This window comes from Falco peregrinus, chromosome 1, assembly GCF_023634155.1.
Source record: "Falco peregrinus isolate bFalPer1 chromosome 1, bFalPer1.pri, whole genome shotgun sequence".
NCBI lineage: Eukaryota > Metazoa > Chordata > Aves > Falconiformes > Falconidae > Falco > Falco peregrinus.
The window spans coordinates 491,630-518,624 of record NC_073721.1 but is presented as its reverse complement, the minus strand read 5'-3'; the positions used below and the strand labels follow the sequence as shown (position 1 = coordinate 518,624).

The 26,995-nt window shown below is 44.8% G+C and overlaps 1 protein-coding gene across 1 annotated transcript in view; it reads left to right on the top strand.

The window, feature by feature from the left end:
* Nucleotides 1-625: 625 nt before the first annotated feature.
* Nucleotides 626-26,995, top strand: part of INPP5A (inositol polyphosphate-5-phosphatase A) — a 257,164-nt gene continuing 230,794 nt past the window's right edge. Inside the window, exon 1 of the mRNA XM_055800651.1 lies at nucleotides 626-1,115. Within this exon, the coding sequence (XP_055656626.1) occupies nucleotides 1,041-1,115 (75 nt within the window). The 5' untranslated portion in view covers nucleotides 626-1,040. The remainder of the gene's footprint in view (nucleotides 1,116-26,995) is intronic.

Sequence of the window (26,995 nt, the reverse complement as noted above, 5' to 3'; positions counted from 1 at the left end):
GCTCCCGGTGACAGCCCTGCTGCAGCGCTGCGGGTTTTCCGCCCTGGGGGCGGCCGTACCCGTTTGCCTAAGCCGGTCAGGCGCACGGGGCCGGATGGGGAGCGGCCGGTGCCCGTACCCGCGGCCGCCGCCCGGGCCGGCTGCCGCTACGCGGGGGTCCGCACCGCCCGCGGCCGCGCTCCCGTTCAGGGCAGACCCCCGGGAGAGGCCCCCGGCTGCCCGGGGGCGCCCGCAGAACCGGCAGCGGGCCCTTTTTCCCCGCAGGAGGCAGCGCCCGGGCAGAGACGTGCCGCCTGCCCCGCCGGGGCGCTGAGCGGCCCGCAGCCCCGCCCGGCCTCGCCGCCCCGGGCACCGGCTGCCGGCCCGGGCCGCGCAGGTGAGCGGCGGCCCCACCCAGCGGGCGGCGTTGCGGGAGCGGCGGCCCAGCCCGGCGCGCTCCGCGGGGACGCGCGGCGGCCGAGCCCCGGGACAGCGCTGCCGGCCGCGTCCCGCGGGGCGCTTCCCCGGGGTGGCGTTGCCCTTTTAAGAGCCGCGCGGGGCCGCTGTGACGTCGCGGGCGCAGAGCCCTAGCCCGGCCCGCCCGCCGCGCCGCCAGAGCCGGGAGCGGCGGCGGCAGCAGCAGCGCGGTACGCGCAGCGCCCGCCCAGCCCAGCCCCGCCGGGGAGCGCCCAGTCCAGCCGCGCCGCAGCAGCCGCCCCGTCCCGCGCCTCCCCATCCCGCCGACCTGCCATGCGCCGCGGCCCGGCGCCAGCCTCCGCCGGCGGGAGCCGTCCCGGCAGCAGCGCGACGGCGACGGCGGCGGCGGGCGAGCGCTGAGCGCCGCGGCCCCGCAGCAGCCGCAGGGCGGCCGGCCCGCCGCGGCGCGAATGTCCGCGGGCTGCCCGCGCCGGGAGGACTCGCCGCCGCCCGCCCGCCCGCGCTGACGGGGCGGGCCAGGCACCCCGCTCGCCGCAGCGCCCCGCGCCCGCCCCCGGGCTCCCCGCAGCGCCGCCGCTGCCGGCCGCGCTTCCGCCCGCCCGCCCGCCGCCAGCGCCGGCGCCATGGCGGTGAAGGGGGCCGCGGCCGGCGCCGGGGTGCTCCTGGTGACGGCCAACGTCGGGTCCCTCTTTGACGACGTAAGTACCGCGGCCGTGCGCGCCCCGCCGGGGATGTGCGGGGGGGCCGGGGTCTCCGCCGGGCAGCGGGCCGCCGCCCCGCGCCGGTCCTAGCGCCGCCCCCCCCTTCCGCGGCTGCCTCCCCGCGCCGGTGCCGGCCGGCCCCGGGTGTCGGTGGGCAGCGCTGCCCGCCGTGGGGGGGTGTGTGGGTGCCGGTGTCCCGGCAAGCCGTCCCGGCGGCCGAAGCGCTTGCCGCGGGGGCTGTGCTGCCTCTGGGAGCGCGGAGCCGGGCGCCGGGAATGCCCGGTGCCGCCGCCGTGCCACTTCCTCGTCGGCGGTGTTGGTTTTGGGGGTGCCGTGCGGTGTCACATCGTCCCAGGCGATTCCGGTCCTTCCTCCCGAAATGTCAGGAGGGCGCGAGCGCTCATTCCCGGGGGGGGCGGAGCGGGTCCTGCCCCGGCGCAACCCTGTCGCGGAGGCTGACCTTCGGCGCTCCCCCGAGATACCTCGCCCCTTGGGACACGAAAATACGGTTTAATTTCTGCTTAGCGTAGTACGCTCCGGCAAACGTTTGGAATATTTCTTATGGTTGCAAAGAAGACTAATGCAACAGTTGATAGAGCTAGTAGTTAAGAAAAGAGAAGAATGCTTCCTTGTAAGTTTGCGTGAATTAAGAGATATTCACAAATATCTGGAATAGCAGCCAGGCTTCTAAACCTGTGCCCGGTGTGAAGTCTGGCACCACTGAACTCAGTGACAAAGCGTTTCTGGAACTAATACTGGTGTGTCACATACCGCAAAGGCAGTATTTGTAGGGGCTTGCAGCTTGTAAAGCAGCAGGGAACTGGGTCCAAACTTGTGCTGTGTGTCACTCCTGCCGTGTGTGTTGGGACTGGCTTTGTTTCGTGCGCCAGCCCTATGCACAAATTGATAAGTGCTCGACAGTAGGTGTGTTGTTTTCGTGATCACCCCCAGTCTTCAAAGTTTGTTTTTGCATCATCTGGAAGGCTGACCTGTAAAGTACACACTTTGATCTGTGTGTAGTCGAAGGGTGCAATTCATCTTTTCACCAAGTTCAGTAAACTTTGACAATTTATCACCGCAGTTATTTTTACACTTAAATGTGTCGATTCATATTAAGTGAGCACTGTGAAAATACTCATTTCGTGATGATTTTCATGATTATGGCCTTAGACTTGTGCAGCATCCATTTGTGAGCGAAGCCACGTGGTGTTCAGTAGGGCAGGTAATTACTGCTGTGTGTTCCTGTTGCCATTGCTGGAGCCTAAAGACGATGGCTCTGTCTGACCTGAGCCCACTATCTCCTGTAGCGAATGCTGTCGTTCAGAGTGCTCCTGCCTTCTCTTTTGTCTGAGCAACAAAAGCAACAGCTTTGGAGCGGTGTCACTGAAGAAATCCTGTGCTGTCAGACTGAACGATTTCCTGGTTGTTCCTAGTTAGTATTTGAGACTCGCTGGCATTCCTGGAGCGTGTTTCTTGTTTATCGTTCAGTGTGACCAAAGAAAGGAATGCTTCTGCTCTAGCAAGCAACTCCCTTACAATGAAAAATTCAGTTTTCTACAGCAACAAAGCCAGTCTTATTTGGGTATGTTCCGCTGCAGGGTGGGGAATGGAAAGACTGGTCTGAACTTTCGTGATTATGCTTCTGGTTTGTTGCTGTTGGAGTTGGGACTGGTGACTGCCCGGTCAGGTTTCTATAGTAATGTTGGTGTAGTTCAGGCACAGTAAAGATGACATTAGCTTGGTTTGTGGTCTCAGCTTTCGATTTACATGTGGGAGCTGTCAGTGGCTGTTTCTGCTTGTTGGGTCCTTCATATTCAGCTGAGGAGTAAGTTTCTCTGCTATGACCTAAAGTGATTTCAGTCATGAACAAGGACTCCTGCTTTGATAGTCTTCACCTAAGCTGGGTTGGGAAACGATTTCCAGTTCCTTTAATCAATTTTTTACAATTCCTGATTTCAAATTTCAGTTGGTGATACATACTTTAACTAAACACCACACTTTAGTAAAATTTTGCTAGACCTCAGGGTAGTATAACAATATGCATTTTCACGACACAGTACAGAAACACCGAGCAGAGGGGATGGTCAAGACTGAGTACCTGCACTAACACAGTCCCACCTTTGCATGGGTCGGGCTTCTGCTCCCCCTTTCCATGCCAGTGAACCCTCACGTGTGGGCTCCACAATGAACCTTTCTCCAACTTGGTTAAAGTAGCCTGAGCAGTGCAGCAACAGCACAACTTGCAGTTTAGATGTGTTTTGTATAAGTACTGTTGACTTGGTGGGCACATGCTGTATGTGCATAGTAGAGACCAGTATTTTATAGAATAATTTAAAATCTCTTTGGTAAATGGGTTTATCTGGGTGGGAGAGTCTTTCCTAGATAATGGGTATTGCTGACCTGGCTATACTTTTGCAAAGTGAAGAAGGTTGCTTTTTGTCTTGTTTTGTTTTTCCTTCTCTGACTGCCAGAAGCAAGTTATGATAATATACTGGTTTGCTCCTGCCAGCCATCCGCATCCACTAATAACCTGTTGCAATGGTGACCTGGGAGCTCATGAATAAACATAAACAGTTAACACTGAAAAGGGACTGTGCTGGGTTTTTCATTCCTTGAGTAGTTTTGCTGCTTCATTAAAAAAGTTAACACAGTATAAGATACACAAATATTCTTCCAAGTTTTATGAACATGTGCATCTCATGAATATGAATGCATATGATTTTTGGTACATTCATGTTTTCATAAGCATTTAATGTTTGTCTTACTGTGTAAACATTTCCTGTTTTTATCACAATATACTTTTGCTAACAGAAGATGGAGTTCAGGTTGCTTGTGGGCCACTTCACACACACACACTCTCCCCTGATGCCTTTGCCTGTGGCAGGGGCTTGGACTAGACTATCTTTAAAGGTCCTTTCCAACCCAGAGCATTCTATTATAGGAGCCTCTCCCTCCACAGTTTCTGTGCTTTCTTTGCTTCCTCTGTCTGCACTGACAGAAAAAAAAAAACGATTTACCTTACAGTGAGCCTACACACTGCAGTGGCCACAGAATCAATCTGTCTGGCACTTCACTGCTTTTACTGTATAGGAAAAAAAAGACAGCACATTAAATTAAAATCCTATCTGCTGTATCCTTTTCATTCTCTTCAGTTACTTTTAAAAGGCTTAACTCTGTTTGGTTTTGCCTGGGACAAAAACCTGGGAGTCAGGTGTGAGCAGCTGGTGTTGGGGCCTGTGAGAGCTGTCAGGCAGCGTGAGCTCATCCTCCCGAGGGCTGTGTGTGGGTGCCTGGCAGAAAGTTGTGCTGATGTCGGCAATAAAATGCCTTGAGCCAAACTGTGGAAAACCCTGCTGAGGACACCCTCAGGCTTGGAGCGATCCTGGCAACTTCTGTGGGACTCTGCTCAGGAGGGTTTTAGGTAGGGTCAGGAGCATTTCATGGCAATGAGAGTACATCAGTGGAGGAGACATTTGGGTTCCACAGCTAGGTCGTGCAGCCCCAAGTGCAGCGTGTTACTGGCCAACGTGCAGAGCAGGCTGGGTTGCAGGTGCCTGGGCACAAGTGGCGGGAGGCGCATCTGTCCTCTGTTCGGGCAGGTCCCCAGCCCTGTCTCAGCGAACGCAGGCGGGCAGCCCCTCTGTCCCTGCCTCCATCCCTCCTGTCTGGCAGATGTCTTGGAGAGGCTGTATGTAGTGGAGAAACTTCTCTTACTGCGCGTTTCATTGTCAGTGCAGCAAAGGAGTTGTGGTTGTTTCTGCTGGATGGAGGCAGATGGAGATCTTTGCAATTCAGTTTTCATTGTTGTCTCAGAGATTTTGTTAGTTGGCTGCATATTTAGCTGGGTGCAGTCACAAATATTGATAAAACACCTTAGTGCTCACACTTGAAAATTGTGTCCTTCTCTGTTTCGGTTTTAGGTGACTAACAATCAGTGTTGTTTAAACCTCTGGACGTAGATCTTTGCCCTAAAGATTTTCAGTATGCCCAGCAGATTTAACTGTGCAAGTTCCACCGTTTCTTCTTGGGTTGGAAAATGGTTCATTTGTTCTGGTTCCTTTCGAAACTGGAATATATGAGCCCAAGTCAGGTATGTACTTCTGAAAATGTTTCCTCTTGTCTTCATGCCACTGAATGTATGTAGCTTTTCTCTAACAGGAGGTTGATGCAGTTCTTAAATTCTCGGGACAAACTTAGGCCAGAATAGAACCATAATAATGACAAGAAAAAGGCAAAAGCTAAACAGAACGTGTAATCTTAGTAGTTAAAAAAAGGAGGGGAGAAAGTAGATTAGGGAATTGCTGTGTGGTGCTAGGGTACGAACACTCAGGATCTTTAAATGACTTAACAGCGTTGCTGTCCTACCTGTGTGTTCTTTGACTATGTAAAATACTAGCCTTTATATGACAGTTGGGGCAGTAAGCTTTCACATTCCCAAGTGGCCTTAACCTATACAACATTCGGGTGAAAGTCTCCCTTTCTCATATAGTACAGAAAGAGGGCAGGGGTGGAATATCTTGTTCTAAGCCCTATTTGTAGCAGTAGTGTTATTGTAAGTAAGTTTCATTGCTTTAATTCTGAGTACAAACTTGGAATATCCTTTACCTCTGTTAAGAGTTGAAGTCTATTAATTGAATTTGAAGTAGTAGTACTTGCCATAATTTTTAAAAGCAGTCTGCTCTTTTAATGGGTTTCCAGGATTCCTTTCCTCTTAGCTCCACCAAGGGAAATGGAAAAGCGAGGAAACATTACGCTGTCAGTAAGAGGCATTTAAATTTGATTGTGATCACAGTGCAGTTGTCTTTTCTTTATCACCTGATTTTAATTTTCCAATCCTGAAACAGTGGGTGTAGTTTTATTTTGATGTTAGATATCTGTGGATTTGGCTGGTATTAGGTAATAATGAAAAGGGGTATTTTTGGCTTTGGGTTTGTTTAGGGTTTTATTTTGCTGGTTTTTGTTCCCTCACCCCTAAATAATTACTTAAATTTTGTGATATATTTGAAGTGTGGTAGGATGGAAAATACATTCATTAGGTTTTGATTTCTGTATAAGTGTTAGGACTAGTATGTTGCAAGTCAAGGCACCCTCTTTTCTTCAAATCTTATCTACCAGATAGAGCGAAAGATAATGTTTGATTCATTGTGATTTTTTAAAAAGATACATTGTTTCACTGCAGAGAAACACTTTTCTCCATCCTTACTGTCAGGCTGTGTTGATGTTACCTGGAGTGGAAAAGAAAACAAGACAAATGTGCTCAGATAAAGGTGTTGCTTCTATGGGGGGTGTTTCTGCCTGATGTGGGGGGGCTGACTGTGGCTGTGGGCACCTCGCTGGCAGGCAGGGATGAGCTCGCACATGTTCTCGGGCCAGGTGAGGGGCAAGAAGGACAGAAACTGGGTAGCTGGAGGAAGAGGGGCAGAGGCAGACAAGCAAGGAGGGCCCTGGTTTGGCCTCACCAGTGGGCTCATGTGCTTTGGAGCAAGCTTCCCCTCTTGCTGTGCTCCCAAAGCTGGCTGGTGCTTGGAGAAGGAGCCCTGGCCATGGATGGGTTGCTCTGACAGGCCTGAAAGCCCTCCTGGGTGGCTGTCCTGGGGCCTAGCCTGGCGCTTGGCAGCTCTGGCCAGCTGGTGAGGGCACTGTCCCCACACCCTGGTTGTTTATTGCCTTGCTTTCTGTGGTGCTGTAAAATTGCCTGCTCTTAACTGAGGGCTTCCATTTTAGGAATACATACTCAAGCGATAACGTAGAAGGCCAACAAAAAAGTGTTTTTCAGTGTTCTCTATTATGGGAACCCTAAAAATAAGTAGCGCTAATTACTCTTTTATCTGTTCGTGCACTCCTCACTTCCTATTTTCTGGTTTTTTTGGTGTCTTCTTTCTGATACTAATTTTCTGTTGTGTGAGTGCCACTGGTACTTTCTTAAACATTGTTGCTGTCTTCTTTGGTTTTCTATGGCAGAATCTCAAATCAATGTTTTTCTTACAGTTTCTGCTGTACTCATGCTTATGCTGTTTTCTAGGAGACTAACTCTTGTTTTATTCAATTCTAAACACCCTTTGCAGGAGGTGAAATTTCAAGGTGGACTAGAATTTGGTACTACCTACAACTTCTTGAGCTATGTGAAAATGATGATGGGGAGGAGAAAGCTGTATTGTAGCCCTTTGCAGTGCTTGTGCATTTGAAAATTTTTAGAGGGATCAGCTGTATCTTGAGAATGAAATTGTTGGTAACGCATTACCAGCAGGATACAGCTGTTGGCCCAGATGTGCAACTGAACAAAGCTGAGTGGTGGCTTGACATAATGATGTCTGGCTGCTGTCTCTTGCTTTGTGTGTAGTTCTTAATCTGCTGCTGTGAAAAGGTGTTTTGATTTCAAACTCCTTTGCTATCTCTTGTTTCCTGCTATTTCTGTGACCAGGCATGAGCTCAGGGACACGTGTGCGGACAGCTGAAGTGACTTGGGCAGGACGGTGGAGCTGTACCAGCAGGAATGCCCGTGCCGGTCTCTGTTGCTCACGTGCTGCAACTGTTGGTGCTCCTGCTTTGAAAAAGCTGTAGGATAGTTGTGGGGAGGACTGAACCAGTTTGTAGCTCTTTCTTCACTTGGTCTTTAGGTAGGTGCTAGCATCAAATATGTACAGCACACAGTTTTGACAAGGTCTTCCCTAAATCATTCACAGCCTGCTTGAAGAAGATCTAAATACTCATGCTGATTTATGGCTTCCTAGGTGTCAGCTTCCCAAGTAATTCAGCTCTTAGCATCCCTAGCTTAGGCTAAAGATGGCACAGCAGTGTGTGCTGGTGAGGTTAATTGTAACCAGTGCACCCACTCCGGAGTATCCTCCTGCCGGGCTTTGTGCTGTGGTCCATGGTGCTTCCTCCATGGGCTTCTGTGGTGACTGCACAGGTCCTGCTCACAACCAGCCCTTGTCTCTCAGCCCCCGAAGGTTTAATAAGCGGTAAGAGCTGAGGGTGAGTTGCAGAGCAAATTCCCCTCTTAAGTATAAATGAGAATCAAGACCCGAAGCAGTCATGCACTAGAGCAGGGACACACTGTTGTACGTCTGCAGACTTGTAAAATTTAAAAGCTCTTTTCTAATTAGCTGAAGATGATTGGAGCAGTAATAGTACAGGCAAGACAGAGGGTGGGAATTTTCCCCCAAGATGGAGTTGTACGCTTTAAAAAAAATAAATAAGCGTTTTTCTTTTTAGCGGGTATTTTTACAATTCTCTGAACAAAAGAGTTCTAATTAGGAGCTTGTACAGTGTTTAGCTTCCCTTAAGCAGGAAACTCAGAAGATTATCTTGTAGACCATCTTTCTTCTCCTTTTGATTAAGTGTTATCATTAACAGCAAGAGCACATGTTTACATGAGGAAGTAATAGTGGCAAAGTGCATTATATAATTACAGTTTTCTGTTAATGTGGTTTTATAGCAGGCAGAGTAGAGCTAGCATTTTGTAACCTGCTGGGTTTTCACAAACTGCCAGTGTATCAGTCTGATGGTTTAAGAGGATTTAATTCCCAAAATATTTGAAGATGAAATTATGCAGTGGGAATAGGATACCGTAGGAAGAATGCTTTACATGTGAATCTGTGAGTTTATTAGCTTGTATGAGCACTCTTGCAAGGGTCAAATTCAAAGTTTTTCTTGCTGTTTCAAAGTTCTCATTGTGAATTTTCTTACCAGAGAGTTTGACTTCAAAGTAGGTTGCACACAGATACCAGTCAAGCTCTCAGACTTCATGATTTTTCTAAAAGGCTGATCAGTTGTTTACTTTCTCTCTTTCCCTTTTCTGTTATTTATTTCATCATACTGTTTACATCTTCTACCCCCCTGCAAATGTATTTTCTCTTTTTATCTCAAATACTTTCTTTCCCTTTCTTACACTGCATATATTTACCTCCTCCTGAAAGCTCTCCCCTTATTGCTCACTTATTATTTGAAGTGAGGATGTCACTGAGAAAAGTAGCCTTTTCATTTGCAGTTTTGCATGTGTCTCAAAAGCTATCAGGAAGGAGAGTTCTGTTCCCCTGAACGTGTTGTTCACTGCCCCTTGAAGAAGAACTGTTCAGCTACAATCGGGACTGAATGCATATGGGAGGCATCAGATTTATTAATGCACATCTTCAGGGCCCAGGGGCATGCCAGGTAACACGCCTGTTAAAGACAGAGCCAGGACAATGTACTTCCAGTGAAGTAACTCACTTGTTTTAAAACTGTTCCACATGGAGCTTTATCTTGGGTTTTGAAATGTTGCACTGCCTTTAATGCAATGGGTGTCTTGCTCTCTGTCGAAGAGGCAATTCCACAAGGTTAAATTCAAGGTCTCTTCTTAACCAGGGCAGACCAACATGCTATTCCTTGGTATCCGTGTGAGAAAACAAAATCAAATGACTCAACTACCTTGGAAGACAGACTGGCTGAAAGTATGAGCTCTGGGAGTTGTCTCCTTTCCACCCCCTGCCCAGAAGACCAGCTGCTTTGGTCAAAGCTTTACCTTGTCCTCTGCCCTTAAACTCTTACCTTAATTTGGAAAAAAAAATGGAAAAAGGCAGGCAGACAGGTCAGACTGCCAGCCAGCTGTATGCTTTTAGAATGTGGAAGTTCTAAAAATATATCTACATTATTGTAGTCTAATACTTTACGCAGTGTTTTCTAACCATCTTTGACTTTCTTGGTAGAGAATAGGAAATGGTCACAGAAAAGCAAGACTTTTTGCCTTGGATGACTGCTTGAATGACCTGTCACAGTCATTTAGCATCCTCCTTACATCTTTGTTACTTAAGTGGCAAGGCATCTTCCCCTGACGAAAGTTCCAGGGAAATATGTTATTTCATATTGTGGAAAAGTTCAGATTGAGCACAGTAATCATCAGATGGGGGAAGAGTGAATATTAAAAGTAAAATGTTTATTTTACTGCCTTTTTTCCAATGGTATATAGTAGTTATTCAACACTTCTAGCGCTATTTTCATTATTCATACATCATTCTTTATTGTAGATGTACTATTTAATTGTTTTCATTTTTAATGTTATTGGAAAGGCTATTAAAGCATTTATTGACAGCAAACAAAAGTGATCATTGCTTTTATATGATGATATATATTTTGAAGTCAGATATAATTGATTGTTTTCATTAATGTCTTCAGGTTGTTAAGCACTTGTCTTCACAAGTCAGTCAGCTTTAACAGATAATATCCGTGAAAGCAGAACATTAAAACTAAGAAAAGTAATTAAAAAAACCCCATGACAACACTGCAAGTTTTCTCTGGTGGTATAGGTAGCTTATGTGCCGATTCAAATGGCTTTTAGGTGATATGACTGTTACTGATACCTGGATATTTAACAAACGTTAACCCAGCTCGAGACCTGCGTGCTTGTAACTTGAGGTGATACAGCAGCTGAGGGATGCAGTTACAAGTGCAACAGGAAGAACTTTCCTTTCACGTTGTGGTTTGTGACTGGAAGGATTTTCACTTCAAGTTTTGGTTTGTCCTCAGTAAAACATCTTCTGGTCTTTTCCTGCACCTTTTCCCCAATCAATGGAAAGATATCCTGCCTATGTTTCTTGCCAAATAGATGTTTTTAAATGCCCTGCTGTTCTTACCTTTTCAGTCTCCTCAGTTTTCCCTGGTTTTACCTCTGTTTCTTTTCTTATACAGTTTGTAGTCAGAAATTCCTGCAAGTAGAAGCTTTAGTATGACATGAAATTGTAGCAGGCATAGAAAAAGCCCATAAGCTGAAAAAACCAGCCTGATCAGGAGCAGCACGGTGATGATATGGTGCAGTGTATGGGCCTGCCTCCTGCCTGCAGTGCCCGGTGGGGCTGGGGCTGGTCAGTGCTGGGTGCGAGGAGTGGCAGCCCCCGGCCTTGGGGCCAGGCCTTGCTCAGGGAAGGGGAGCCCTGACCTCCCCCGCGCACATTTGCCCGTTTGTCTTGCCTTTGCCCATGCCTGCCGTCTGTGCTGGAGGCTGCAGGCAGCCGGCCGGCCCTCAGCCACCCTTCGGTGGGCTGCACTCCGTAAAATGAGCTCCCAGGCCGAGCTGGGGTGTGCAGGAGGGCCTGACCTGGCTGCCTGCCTCTGGGCCAGGCCTCGCTGGCCCTCCTGCAGCACCCAGTGGGAGCCACGGCCCTGGCACTTCCGGAGCGCTGTGGCTTGGGGTCGCATGGTGGCAACCTGTAGAGGGGTCCGGCTCCTGGAGTCAGGCTGTAGCCTGTGGGATCCAGGGGGCCCATTGCCTCTGGGTCATCCAGGGGCGAAAGCTGTTGGGTGGGGGGGCTGGCCTTGCCCCCTCTCTCAGGATGGCGGGGCAGGTGGCCTGGGGATGTGCCAGTGAGGTGAGCGGAGAAGGAGCATTCATGTGAGCAGGCAGTGCAGCATGGCGGTGACGGGGTCATCAGGTGTTTTCCTTCCCTACAGAATCAATCCACTTGCTCAGCTGAGGTGCAGGAGACCTCAGTCATCCTAAGTGAGCCTGTTTGTAGAGTTTTTAAAAAAGTATCTGGAATTGCCTACTGTTTTCAAAGCCTGCTTGCTGCTCATCAGCCAGCTCCAGAAGTGCTAGCAGCATGGCATTTAGTCACTGGGAGGAACCCACCAATTGCCAGAGAGCCAGAATTCAAAAATGTTCATTTGTGAATGGTTTGCTGGTGCACATACAGAAACTGTGCACTTCTCTTTTCAGGGATGTAGGAGTAAAGTATACTGAATGGTACTGAAAAGAGGTTGTTTTGGTATTTTTCTTTGCAATAGAAAATAAGTGCTGTTAAATTAAATTCAAATTTAGAACCCATAGGGTGTTAGATTGCAGAACTCATGGCTGCAGGTGGCTGTATGGGGACACCAGTAACTGACACAGTTCAAAGCAGGACTGCATGCCTATGTTGTAGAGAAGCAGTGCAGCAAGTGCCCAGGAAAAACCTGGAGAAAAAAAATAACTGCTTCAGGATAAAAATGTTTTCTAGTCATTAGGGAGGAAGGTGGTTTGACAGTGGGAATGCTGGTGTAGGCTATGGAAATCAGGTTCAGTTTGTGTTCAGCCTCAGGCATCCTGTGTGACCCTGGGCAAGTGGCACCAGATACCCCGGGCAGTTGACACCTCAAACTGCAACCAAAGGCATTCCTGTGCTTGTGACAGGCTGTGGACACCGCATCCTGGTTCTCCCTCTGAAAACTGGAGGATTTTAGAAGGATGCTGTGAAGGTCATGCAGCTGAAGACCGTAAGGTGGACAGCCAAGATGGCACGCAAGCAGGTCAGAGTAGCTTTTCAGCCAGAGCAGGCTGTGCAATGTTTCTCTCTTAAAGTCTAGGCTGTGTGCCAGAGTCCAGCGGTGAGCAATCAGGAGTAACCGGATGGTGTGGGTCATGGGTGAGACCAGGATGATGGCTCATTCTTTCCCCTTTATTTTGAGGAAGGCAGAGGAGCACCACGTGCCATCTTCAACACAGCTTGTATGGGCATGCACCACATCTTATTACTGGAGAAGTTCCTGGCTAAACAAAGGCTTAGTTAATACAGGCTATGTGAGCATTCTGCTTAGTGAGAGGTTCCTTTGGTTTATGCAAGCTCAAATGAATGACAAAACTAGCTCTTTAGATAGGCTTTAGAAGAAAAAGTCTATACTTACGGGAGTGAGTAAAAGCAGGGAAAGATGCTCTGTCTCTGTCTGCATTTTGGTAAGGCTTGCCAAGGCTGTTTACGGGACATTACGTAATGTCACCTGTCTCAGATCTCATTAAAAGGCTTCACTAGCATACTGCAGAAGGAGTGGCCGATCACAGACATTAATTACCATGGGAACATGCCATATCCAAAACTTGTTTGTTGTACTGTGCACAAGATAGAGCTGCCTCTACTTGTTCTCTCTTAGTTTTCCAGTTTCCATTGCATTCTTGAAAAGAGATTTCTTTTTTTATTATTATTTATTTTTTTAAATTGCCCTTGAACGTGTCGGCAGCCCACTGCATGTTATGGATATGCTCTTCGGAGCAACTATGTACTGTGCTGTTAGCTACTGCGGTGCTAGCAGTGCTGAACAGTGAGCAGCAGGCAGGCTTTGTGAGCAGGACGTAATTCTGAAGTCTTTCGTTAAAGCCTTTTAAGTGATCCTGTGGGAGCTTTTTTGAAGTTAGGGTTTTTTTTGTTTTTCTGGTGTGGCAAACTCCCTAATTTTAGAGGCTTTACCAATCCCAGTGGGAAAAGCAAAGCTAGTTTTCCCATAGGAACATCTCGGAAATGTATGCTTGAACTATCTTTGGCAGTGTTTATTTACGTGTCAAAAGAAATTGTTCAAAAAATCACTTGAGGGAATTCTGTATTTACTAAGTACTATCAGCCGGCATTAGCTATATTTTAATTACTTCAGAGTTCTTGTTTAATTTCAGAATTCTGGGGACAGAATTCCTGCTTTTCTTGGAGTAACTGGCAGTGAAGAACTTTACATGTAATGTTGGGCAGACAGCTATCGTTGGATCTGTTATTGCAGCAGATTCACACAAAGAAGGTTCCTTTTGACAAAAGCACTGGCTGTTTGTGTTCCTGATCTCATAATTCAAAATGTTGTTTAAAACAGCTGTTCAAAGTGAAAGTGTTGGTCTAGAATTCCTATCCCGCTTTTTATTGGAGGAAGAAATGAAATAACTTTTTTTTAAAAAAAATTTAGTTGTAAACTTCAAATATTGCCTGGCACATTAAGGAGTCAAGAATTAGATGGAACGTATGATAGGACCAACGTGCTCACTTCAGAGAACTGGATGTCACCCAAGAATCTTCTGCTAAAGCAAGTTTGTGCTTATGAACTGGCAATGTTGTTTTTCTGGGCTGGGAGGACAGACCTTATCTAGGCTTGGCTGCTTGCAAGACCATGAAGCCAATTCTGATTTGTCTTGTGGGATAGCAATTTTTAGCAAAAGGGAAGCAAGCCTTTTCTCTTCAGCTATCCTTACTAAATATTAAAGTATTTGTGATTTATGACCGCTGTGTGCCTTTTACTCATCTCAACAACCAAAGATCTGAAATATCATTTAGGGAAAAAGGGGGAAGGGGCTGATGCCATGTGGATCTACTTGTTCTTATAGGCTATCGGTGCCATTGTAGTTTTGCTGAAGTGAGTGAAAAGTACATTTTATGCCAGGATCAATAAAGGCAGCTGTGGAAGCCAGGTGAAGGCATATGTCCTTGACTAAGTAGGTGGGATTTTGGTGTGAGGCTTGCTTGCGTTGCTTAAAATAATAACTTTTGCCAAGCTAATTGGTTTTTCATTTGTATGTGAATATTTGGTGTTGTACAATGAAAATCCATATTAAACAGATAGAAGGTTTTATTTACGTTAAGTTCAGAGCAATGCAAGAAAAGTACACAAGGAAACACCTTTCTGCTGCAAGGGTGGCCGAGCACTGGCACAGGTTGCCCAGAGAGGTTGTGGGCTCTTTGCCCTTGGAAGCATTCAAAAGCCACCTGGATGTGGTCTGGGGCAGCTGACCCTGGGTGACCTTGTTTGAGCAGAGGGTTGGACCAGGTGACCTTTACTTGAAGCAGCCGGTGACTATACAGCCAGACATCATGCTTGCCGCCAACCTGTGCCCCTCCCTGTGTTTTGTTGTTGCTGAGCCATTGCCTGTTGCTTTCCTGCACTTGCGGAAGACAACTTTCTACTTCTCAGTCCATGTTTTTGTGGCAAATCCTCATTCACTTTTTATCTGCTTTTCTGTTATGGACATAGACCATTTCTGAATGCTTTGGGGAGTAACTTTGGTCCAGGAGCTGGAACATGTGCGTGCTTTCCTGAAGGTGTGGGGAAATGGTCACGCTGTCAGTCAGCTTACAAAGCTTCTCTAACTCTTCTGAAAGCTTCCTCACATGCTTTACTAGTGTGCTGAAACTGAAGTCTCTAAGTCGGGTTTTCAGCTCTGATTGGGGTTTTTTATTTGCTTTTCTACTGACATTTCAGTATCAAATAAACATGCTGTTCCTGATTACTTGAACTGGAAAGGTGGTAGAAGCACAGGAGCCAGAAGACAGTTACAAGTGACTGAGAGGCTAAGAGAAGGGATACTGCAGAGTTCACTAGCAGCTGATGGCTATGATATTTACCCCAAACAAAGTAATGGCAAAGGTGCACAATGGGAAGTGATTAGATAGCGGAACAGCTGCTTGGCTTATGTGTTTCTATTTTATCTACTGCTGTTTGCCATATTACTTTTTGTTACTTGAAACATGATTGGTCCAAAGAACTGAGCTGTGAACTGGGAAGAGATGTTGTCATAGTACAGAAAGGAGGAAAAAAAAAAAAGTATTCCTCTTCTTGTCTACATTTTTGTTCAGTCACCTGGTAGTGTAAGGCAAGATGACCTGCCATTCATATTTGCAGTAATTGATCTGCATGGTCAGAGTGTAGAGAGTAAAGCTTCTGCCAATATTTTAAAAATCTCTGCGTCACTTCTGAGAAACGGTGTGTCTGCTCTGTTTGCTGGGCTGTACAGAGGTGTTCGCCTCAAGCCATGGAGGTGTGTTGTGGAGTTTAGCTCGGTTTGCTCACCACGTTCACCACAAGCAGGACTGGGCATGCCTGGTGTGGTGAGGCTGCCCAGCATCGCCTCCAGCAGCAGGGCAGGTTTAGACCCTTCCCTCTGCCGAGAAGAATTCCATACCTGATCTCAAATTTGACTGCTGTGTGGCTTAGTGATGTCACCTAATTCACAGCTGTGTCCCAGTCCTGTCTCTCTCCTTTTCCCTGCTGTGGAGAGCTGCCATGTGCTGGGTGTAGGTGCTCCAGGGTAGCAGGGCCACGAAAGGCTGGGGAGGGCGTGCAGCCCCCTGGGGGCAGCGGTTGCCAGCCAAGGCTGTCCTGGCCACGAAAGCTCACAGGTGGTTTCCTGGGGAGCTGGGGACAGCACAGGCAGATGTGCAGGTTTTGAGGATGCTCTGGGTTGCAGAGGAGGGCAAGGCTGGTGGTGTCTCTCAAGGCTGCGGGTATTCACAGCACTGTCTCTCCTCTCTTCCGTCTCTGAGCTCAGTGCTTGAATCTCGGCTGTTCTCCTGCAGGTTTTGCAACCCCTGGCAGCCGTCACCCAACCACCCCTGGCAAGTCTTCTGGCTGCTGCAGATGGAAGGAGAGAGAGAAGGCAAAATACTTCAGCAGTCCTTGAGAGCAGGGCTTTCTGCTGCTGTCACGGACAACTTCTGCAGTTCATGTAAGGGGCTTTCCAGTGCAGCAGCAGCAGGATGGAGAGGTGCAGAGAAGAGGAGTGTAAGGGTCAGGGTGTGGGGGAGCTGACCCTCCCCTGCTTTGGGGGGGGGGGGGGGGGGGGGAGTCCTGTGCTCCACTGCTCCCAGTCCGTCACTCCCTGGGGCTTCTGCTTCACCTCTGCCTTGTTCTGGTTTATCTCTGCTAAGGGGCTCTCCCCAAGCAGGTGCATGAGTCCTGCAGTACTGGGTCAGCAGAGGCTGGAGGAGCGAGTGCTTCACCGCACATCTCACCCTGGAGCAGGGAAGTTCATGGAGTGGGATGTGCTGGAGGCAGACAGATAGTTTTGAAGTTCAGAGGCAATTCTGAAGCTTGTGGGTGTTTCATAGGAAGGGATGTTCCCAAAATCTTCATTAGGAAAACGCATTGTGCTTTTCCTTAGTCAGTAACCTGCAAGCAGAAAGCATTTTTGCAGCTATGTGAATTCTTTGTTGGAGGAGTCTGTCTTATCTGCTGCTGGAGGTTGACAGGCATGGTTTTATCCTGAAAGCCTGTGCAGGGCTGTATTCTGAAGACAAAAGCAGTGGGGGGACCCAGTCATGCTATGCACCATAAATGCACAGAAGGCTGCTCTGTTCTGAGTAGTTTGTGGGTTTTAGGTTCAGCTCCTGCAGGGGGATCCAGAAGTGGGGACAATGAACACTGTCCATCCTCCTCTACTCCAGGCCTATTTAAAATCACTTCATTTCACTGGACTGTCACACAAATACAGAAATCTTAATGAATATGCTGGATAAGAGACATTTGTTTAAAAAACAAACAAACAAAAAAGCCCACCACCAAAAAACTCTACACAAAAAACAAACCCACCCCAAATAAACAAACCAACCAAAACCCCAAACACATACCACCACCACCCAAAACAACAACAACAAAAAATCAAAAAAAAACCCAAAACCCCCAAATCCCCAGTTAAAAGTTAGTGCTGCGTAGCCTCATACTTGGAGGGAATACTGTTACTGCATTTGCTTCCAAATACAAGAATAAACCTATGGTGAATTTCCTTTAGCGCTGGTGAAAAGCTAGCTTTGCTGAGGAGTCTGTAAATACTTGGATCACTTAACTATGTTCCTTAAAGCTTTTGTTGAAAGTTGGAAAATGTTAGATAGCACTTTTAACTATGTTTGCTTGAAATCTACTAGTACTGAGATTTCCTTGCATGATATCATCCTACAGGGAAATTTCTCTAGCCGCTCTGGATTTTTGGAAGGTTCAGTTGTATTTTAAATAGTTGAAAAATGTGAAGACATTATCTGGAGATCTCAGCAGAACTGAAGTTCTTACGTTGTCTTCCTAGCACTTCTTCCTAAACCTCTTAATTAAATATGTGAACTTAAAAGCTCTAAGAAAATGGAAATAGCTGATTATTCTCATTAAATGAGTATATAAAGAAGTGGTAAAACTTCTGAAGAGTTTTTTTAATGTAGGAATTTCAATAACATTTCTGAAATGTGACATTCATACAGACAGTTTATTAGACTGTTCTGTGTGTTCTGTTTCATGCTTTTCCTTGCTTAAAATGGGTATTTCCCCCTTAATAGTATATTCAAAGATAAAGAATGGGAAGTTTATGGTGTCACTATGTATGCTAATAGTACAGGAAGCCCATGGACACCTCTACTTTATTTCTCTGATGTTTCTGAACAATGTATTACTTTAATTTCTGTGCCCAGTCTGATGTATAGAATTTTAAGTATAATCTTGTGTTTTGCAAAATAACTGTGGCATTGTGCAAGTATTTTTCTCTAGAGCAATAAGCAAATCATAACATGAAAATGCAAGTAGATGGATCTAAAACAAATTTGAAATTGGGGGCTTTACTTTAGTTGACTTTGCCACATCTATCTAAACACTAGCTGTGACGTACTGTGGGGAGCCAAATGTGTGCTTTTTCCAAATAATTTAAGTAACCATGAATTCAAATGGCATTCTTTAATTCATTTTGGAAATAGATGTTATCAGGTCTCTGAGAAGAGGTGGTACAAACTGTGTTCCTCTTGAAGTGCTCAGTTCTGTATCAGAGGGAAAATACTGTTTTGAGTACTGTGTTTGGAGTACTGAGACCTTTGAATAAAAGGTCTCCTCACAGATCAATGTACCGGAGTGATTTGCCTTTTCAGAGAACTGTGGCCCTTGCCTGTTCCTGGAAAGTTTATAGACTGCTTCACTTCCTTCAAAGGTGGAAAGCAAGCTGAATGAATATTGGGGGGAAAGTATGTCTACTTTTTTTATTGTAGCGTTGTGTTTGGCTGAGTTTTGTGAGTCTGTAGCATCTTCCCTCTGATCATTGAACCAAGTGATCTACAAGCAGATTTGCCTTTAAAAATGTAATAAACCAAGTAGGAAGTTACCGGGGAAAAAAAAGCTAGAGAGGCTACTTGGTTTATACCTCAAGACTGAAACACTGCTTCAGTTAAATGTTACAGGCTTTTCTTTCAGTTCAGAAAACCCTGAAGTGCAGCTTTTTTTGGTTACTGTTCCTGTGAGTGGCTTTGGGACTAACAGCAGACACATGCTGCAGTGGTCTGAAAGAGATGTGCAGAAATAGTTCTAAAACCTGTACTGCTCCCTTCATTTACAGCCAGTTTTTGTCCTCCATCGCCTTTTGCTAAAGCATTGCACTGACAGCTTTGTGACAGCTTTGCATGTGTGCTCTGGCTACACCAAAGGGCTGGGTACCTGGAGGTCATGTTTTCTGTGATGTCTTGACCATGTGCATCAGTGAACAGAGTGATGGGGATTTATCTCCAGAGTTTAGTAATGTGGCCTAATTGTTTGTGTGAGGTTTTTAGAGGGTTTGGTGGTGGTGGTGATTTGGGGGTGGGGCTTGGGGGAGGTTTGTTGGTTTTGCTGTGTTTTAAATATTTGGAAGGTGACTGACTCCTGGCAATGGACTTAAAAAAACCAACCAACCAACCAAAAAACCCACACCAAAAAAACATGATATGAACAGGTGGTAATAAATACTGTGATGGTGAATTTTTCAAATCTGTTACTAGAGGGATGGTGAAGCTCCTTTTCATTCTCACTGGTTTGAAAGGCTAATGGAGACTTTATGACAGTGTGTTTTCTTGGAGCAGTGCTCTCCCTTCTGTCTGTCTGTCTTGCACCTTTTTTCTTCCTTTTATTATTGCCTATGCTTCAAAGATGGGTAAAATTGAAATTCTTTTGTCTAAAGCTGTGTTGCATAAATATTTCTGAAGTATATAGTAACATCTACTAGCTATTTAGAAATCTGAAATAGGAGTAGCAACTGAGCTTAGTATTTGTGATTATTTAAGCTCATGGCACTTAGAGAGCCCAGTGACAGTACAATTTGCAGTACAAATGTGTTGTATATGATAGTGTCTACCGAGGAGACAAGGTCTCAGTATGCGAAAACAGAGTGTTTGTAAAAGCTTCCTAAAATCCAGTGTGTGATACAGAACCTGGAGTACAGCAAGTATTATACCTTGTGGAAAAATGCAAAGCACATGCCAACAGATGTGGCATTAACAAAGCTCATTTAAATTTCCTGTGCACCTGACAAGTGAATAATTGCTGTGTGCTCCATTAGCAGAGCTGGAGATTATCTAGTGCTTGGAATATTTATTTTTGTATTTATAGAGCCTGTTCTACAGTTTTGCTCTCTTCCCCCCCCCCAGTAGAATGCTGGGTTTTGCTTAAGTAATGTAACAGAGTACAAGTGAGTCTACTTCAGTGAACAGCTGCACCATCAGTGAAGTGTCCATAATCTGCACTAGTGCCCAAACCCTCAGTTAGTTCCCGTGCCATTTGGTACACTCTCCCAACATGTAACACCTCTGTCATCTACCCTAATTCCAGTAACTGGTGAGAACCAGTCCTTAAAAAGCCTGTATTCCTTACAGGTCTCTGAAAATGGCCCTTGTGGGTGTTTCTGGTTAGTGGCACCGAATATTGTACTACTTGTAAAGTAGTTCAGCAGCTTAGTAGGCATACTGATAAAAATTGAAATGCACAGGTGTCTGAAATGGCCTCTCTCAAGACTGCCTTATATTGGAGAGATGTATTCATCTCCGTCAGATAAATTATAGAGCATGAAACCAAGGCAGGGGGCAAAAAAATTGCTTGCTTTCATTTAATAGTGCTTCAGACTTTCACTGGAATTTATCGCTGCATCTTGTTCACTTACTTGAGTGTTCTTCATGAACATTGGCAGCATCAGACTTAAACCTTCAAAAAAGAGGAAATGTACTATTTCTGTTCTACCATGTTTTGTTTAATTGAGTATTTTTTGAAATATGTCTGCCATCTTCATTTGGCAACGCCTCCTTAAATCTCTAGCCATGAGAAACACTGCTTGCCATCTGAACTGTTTTTTCTTTCTTTTTTGATTCTTTTTTTTCTTTCTGAAGTTGCTGTTCTTTTTTTTTTTTTTTAAACTCAGTAGACATTCCCAGCAATTATGGAAAAGTGACTTACATTTCTGACAGCAGCTGTATGATAAACTTGCTAAAGCTTCTGCGAGCAGCTCATTTCCTGTGAGCTGGAGCATGCTGCGGGGAGCCCTGTTTCTGCAAGAGTGGTCATTTCTGTTAACGTTTAGTTGTGCTCTGTCATGGAGCACTGAAGATAATACGGAAATGAAAACATCCGAGTTTCTGGATTTGTACCAAGTAACTGCTGATTTTGGTAGTTCAGCAACATTTAGGACTAGCATATCTGGAAATAGACCTTTCTTTTTTAATTTATAAAACAGAATGGGTTGGTTTTAAGATGCTATTTAAAACAAGTTTTAATACTCTGCAAGTTTTTAAAGCTGGCAAATAGTTAAAGAGTACAAATCCCAGATGTAATCGCTGTTGATTATCTTCCTTCAGAATGATTTTTATTAGTTGGTATGTTGCAGCGCTATGTATCATTCATACTGACATCGATCCTTCCTGTCAGTGAGGAAGATGAACTGTCACATCCTTCTGTTTAGTAAGCAAAAAGCTTAAAGTGCACTTAGCTTCTCCATTTGTGTATTTTCATCATGTTTTGAACCCAGTCCTCAATGTTTTAAAACTTCCAATTCTCACTATTTTACACATGGTTTTATCCAAAGGTTGGGAGGGACGCAAGGGATGTGCATTTTTCCTGTGTTTCTACGTGGTTTCTTAGCTGTGGATGGAAGGAGCGTTGGACTGAACCACTGGGGCAAACCTGCCTGCGTTGGTGTAACGCTGGGCCGCGTGACTTCCATAGCAGGGCTCATTTTCAGAGTGGGTCTAGGTTTAGGTTAGGTGGTCTCCAAACGTGGTTCCAGATGCTTGCTTGACTGATTCCTGATAGCACTATGGCTTGGTGGTATTTCAAAAGTTAGACATGAACTTATAATGATAATCTTTAATAAAAATGATTTGAAATTATTAACCTAAGTTTTGGCCTTAGCATAGTAACTTCCGTTTCTCACATAATTTAGTGGGTTTTCTTTAAATACCAAAGAAACGCTGTGGCTGTGGACAAAGGAAGCCTGGAATAGGAAGATGCCAGGATATATGAGGCCATGATGTCCAACACTAGTTTGTCAAATAATTTTGTTCATTTCCCTGAGAGATTTCATAAGCTAAGATCTTTATCTATGTAACTTCAGTGAATCCTTGAGCCTTTCAGTGTGAGTAAAACAACCAAGAATTTCCACAAATATAAATAGAGAACCAAAAATAGCTGTTTTCAAAGAGAAACAGGGCAGAATTGGGTGGGAGAATAAGAAGGTATGTATCATTCAGGAAGGAAATAGGAAGCATTTGAGTGAAGTTGTGTGTGAATTCTCACCCTTTCTTATAAGGATAACCCACAAAGGTGATGTTTTCCTATATCTGCAAATATTTATTGCATTAGATGGATTGATGTTTTAAACAAAGTAAAGCTCTTGATGAAATTTAGTGTAAGTTTCCATATGGAAACTGTCAAATTTAATCAAAGCAGACATGCGAAGTATTAACAATTTATGCTTAGCAAATCTTTTAAGGTTTTGAGAAGACCTTTATGTGTTAGGGATTAATATGCTTTTTTCAGATATGCATTGAAAGAAGACTTTTTCTTCTCAAAGTGTAGTAATTACTTGAAAAGTAGTCTGTGAAAATAGTTGCAATGCGTCATTGGTTGTGATGGATTGGCCATGTGTTTTTTAAGACTCTGCCATTCCTTTCCCACGCTCCTTGTGAGCCTCTCTCATGATATATTACTTTCAGATACACTTTATGATGTTATTATAAATAATGTGGATTTCCAGTTGATTGTCAAGCAAAGATGTGACTTTTCTTTGTGACTACATTTAACAGCTACCTGCAAGTGTTAGTCGATTTTTAAAAATTTATTTATTTCCTGAACCATCTTCTTGGTGCATCAGTTTTGAAAAAGTTGCCCAAGTTTTACACTGGTACTGTATTGTATTTTCCTTGTCTTGGTCAAGTATTGTGCACGCACGTATATAGGTTGAATGCAATGTATCTTCAGGTCAAGTTTGTGATAATTTAACAAAAATTTGGGAGCAAGCTAGCTTTCTTAGCAGTGATTACTTCACACATTTTGTACAGGAGAGGTGCGTGTATATATAGGTACCTCTTAGGTAAAACAGAGACACGAAGACTAACCGGAAAGCTGGATTTTAAGGGACAGGTGTAGTGTTTACTAACATTTAACAATGCAACTTTGTTTCCCTGAGCTTGTATAATGTAATTAAAGTGTTTTCAGTGCAGGTGGTGCCCTGCCTGATAAAACTAGCATACATGAAGGTGGGCCTTCATGTCATGCCGTCTCCTCCCTTGCTGAGGATGGGAGGCAAAGACCCCAGGGAGAGTGAACTTCAGTTCACAGATGTTCCCTCCTGCTGCTCCCCATCACTTAAGTCAGTGTGTTACGTTTACTTCCAAGATTTTGTGCCCTTCCTGCCCAAGAAAATAAGGGTTGTGAAAGGAGATAAATCATCGGTGTTAACATACTGTTTTCTTAGAGCTAGCTTTGAAGTCCTGTTGCTGTTAATTGTGATGGTAAGGGGAGAAAATGAGATTTCTTGGTATTCCCAGGAAATGCGGAGACTCCTGCCAGCTGCAGCTTGCCATGGCGTGAGCAGGCCGCGGGCCACAGGATCCGCGGTCCTTGGCCACTGCAGCAAGCCCGTGTCCCAGGGTATTTTCTCATCTTAGTCCTTTTTCATTTGGGCACAGAGAGCTCATGCTGAGTAAAGACACCAGCCCTAGAAATTAACCTTTACTAGTTCCTCTTTCTTTCTAGGATTACATTATTTTGTTTTACATTTTTAAAGTTAGCATGAGCAGTAGCACTAAAGCGATGTGTTACTTTGCTCAGTGCCTTATTTATATTGAAAGTTGTTTGGGTTTGGTTTTTTTGTGATGTTGTGTGTTTTGTTGTTGTTTAGCCGATTTATTTTTTTTAACACCTTCTGCAAAAGTTTATTTGTGCCTGAGTGACAGCTGAAATTCTGAGAAATCATTCTCTTTGGAAGGTAGTTTCAGCAGCAGCTATCTATGGGATATACTGCATCTTAACAGACAAAATCTTTAGTGAAATTCTGCAGAACAAAGCTCCAGAAAAGACATTGTAGCTACGTACGATGGTATTGTATGTTTGAGATACATTTGGTGTGATTGTAATTCTGTTGGGCAGAAAACAACCTCTTTCAGCCAAAGTTTCTTTCTTTATCACACCAATTCAGAAGTAACTTGGTGCCTGCTTTTTTTCTCCTCTAGCCTGGCTCCCCACTCTGTATAGCTTACAAATACATACTAAGGCTGTGCTTTGTAAGTCAATTCTTTCCTTTTTTTCTTGAAACTACATTGTCAAAACATGACAATCAAAGTGGCACAACTAAAACAGGTCTGGCTGCATATCCAGGGCTCTTCTCCAGCTTTATTCTAAGATGCAGATTTCCATGATAATAAATACCAGTGATTGGCGGAGGAGATGGGATCAGAACCATTCCCAGGAGGGGCAAATGGACAGGTAATGTGATTGCTCTTTACAAACACATAGGCATGAAAAAGATACTCCTGAGAGCCTCCTTTCATGCTGAGGAAGGGAAGAGCAGATTCAACTTGCCCTACAAGACATTCCCAGTGGTACCGATATACCTGTTTCTCAGATACCTAGCCAATTCATAAGTTTTGGGGTTAAGCTCATTTTCAGATGTGCCAGCAGATAGGTTTTGCAAAGGTCTTTAGCTTTTTTTCCCTTTATCTGCAGCAAAGTGTGTGGATTGCTTTATATGATCATCTTCATTCTTATCTCACCTAATTAATTCCCAGCCATTGCAGGAGCCCTCGCATTGATGATACTTCCAGCTCTCCTAGCATCTGTTTTCTCTCAACAGTCTAATCTGCTGAGAATAGAAATATTTATTAATTCTGCAGCCAATATATGGGAATGTGGGTGAAACTTACCATAGCCTAGTTGTGATCTTGTGGTTCCTTTTGAACTTTATGAAAGCTATCACAGAAGCTTTGTACGTACTGAGAGGAATGAGAAATGCTTTAGAATAAAAAAGGGGGGAGGGGGGGAAGAGAGAGTGACTACTTGTTTAAATTACTGAAGAATGAGAATCCAACAGGGACTGAGCTGCTGGATTTTTAGAGTCTACAGAAATCTAAAAGCCTATTAAACTTCACACAGCATTGTATTCAAACTTCTCATACATGATACCAAATAATAGATGAATTTGAAAATTTCCATTAAGCGTAGATGTCAATGAATGGTTCTGGATGCTCAGTTTGCCATTGCTGTGGGTAGCATGTAAACCATTTGGAAAATAAGCAAAGAAATAATACTTAAAAATGTGCCCCGTGTAAGCATGTTAGCTGTTCTTCCATGCAGAGGGTCATACTTCAATGGCCATACAAGTGGACGTGACCTAGCTTTGGAATGCCAGTCTGATTTCCCCCCTGTATTCAGTATCTGCTAACACTGAATTTTTAAATGCAGGGGGAAAAGCTCCCTGTTCTTTGTCCTATACACAGAATATCCAGCCACATTATCTGTAGACTTACTAGGAATTTAGGAATTCATCACATTATGATTGATTGTATTTTTTCCCCCTTCCCTTTGTTCTCTGGATGAGGAAACTTATCCCAAGCTTTTTATGCTGGAAGAATTAATTAAAATGATTGCTGCTATTGTTATTGATCACCTCTTTAAAACTTGACTGGTTAAAAGTCTCTTGAAATCAGTGAGTCTTTTAAAAAACAGGTCCAGTAAACAGAGATAGTCAGCACTCAGATGAAGGATGTCTTTCTTTCACGTGGACTTGCAAGGAAATGCAGAGGGATCTGACTCTGTAGATCCAGCCATAAGCTGCTGAAGGTCATGGGTTTGAGGAGAGGGGGTTTGACATTGGATTAATTTGCTTTTTATACTGGTGATGTACTTCGGAAATCTGATGGTTTGTTATTTCAAAACCATTCTGTTACCTATTTCTGTTGCAGTGTTTTGATATCCTCTTACTGATAGCTGGAATATCAAGCTTTCTGTGAGGCTGCCCAGGGAATGTATTAATCTTCTATGATATTTTTTTTAAGTCTTCTATGCAGTGATTTTTTTTCCCCTCTCTTTTTTTTTCTCTGTTTCTCTAGGGATCTTATTCTAGATGTCCTCATTTTTACACTGCACTTTCCCTTCTCTTACATTTTTCCTGCTGTTCATATTTCAATAGAGTAATAGGACTGTAATTTTCAATGCCTCGTACTAAAATAGGACAAGTCTTTCTGAAACACACCAATGACATTTTGTTCTTGAACTCTGAAAAATTCAAAACGGGTCAGCTCTGTATCGCAAGGAACAACACAGCCTGTTATATTTGTCATGAATCTTTTGGCATTGCCAGGAGGGCTGGGCTGTATACCTGCAGTATTACTGGCTTTTAAGAATTACTGTGTTTAAGATAGGAAGTGAAATGGATTCTGAATAGTTGTTGTGTCTATCAGGATTAATTGTTTGTAAGTAAGATCATGTGTTAATGAATTAGCACTCGATAATATTTATGGAATATTTTCTGATATAAAACAATAGCTTCAGTGGGTGTTTGCTGCAGAAAAAGAGGGAATATTGGTATGTACCGATTAAAAAAAAAAAAAAAATAATTTGCTGATAGTTTGTTAAGGGAATGTGTATATAGTGGTGTGTGTGCGCGAGGCATGTTCCTCCTGGGCTGGGCAGGGTGGCCACTCCAGCTGCAGGGGTGGCTGTGGGGGTCCTGCCAGCCTTTCTGTCTGGGCCAGGGCTTCACCTGGGGCTGGGGCTGCTCTGTGCAGGCTGTTCTAGCAGTTGTCTTCCTGAGCAGGGTAAGCTGGTGTCAGGCGTTGCTTTCTGGAGAAAAGAGGAAGGACCTGGCTGTGGATGTGGGAATGACAAAGAGCAGACCCACTGGCCATCAGCGGGGTATCTCCTCCCTCCTCCCCATGTTGGCAAGCATCCAGGTTGGTAATCCCGGGTGACAGTCAATGTTCCCACTGCAAGCGGCTTCAGCAGCGGTGTTGGCTGTGGAGGTGAGCATGGCCACAGCCACAATCTCATCTTCATAAGAAGATTATTTCAGGGGCCCCCTCCATCCAGTCACAGTTATGTAGACCAGCTTCCGTCTCTGTGGTGATTGTGTGGTAACATCTCTC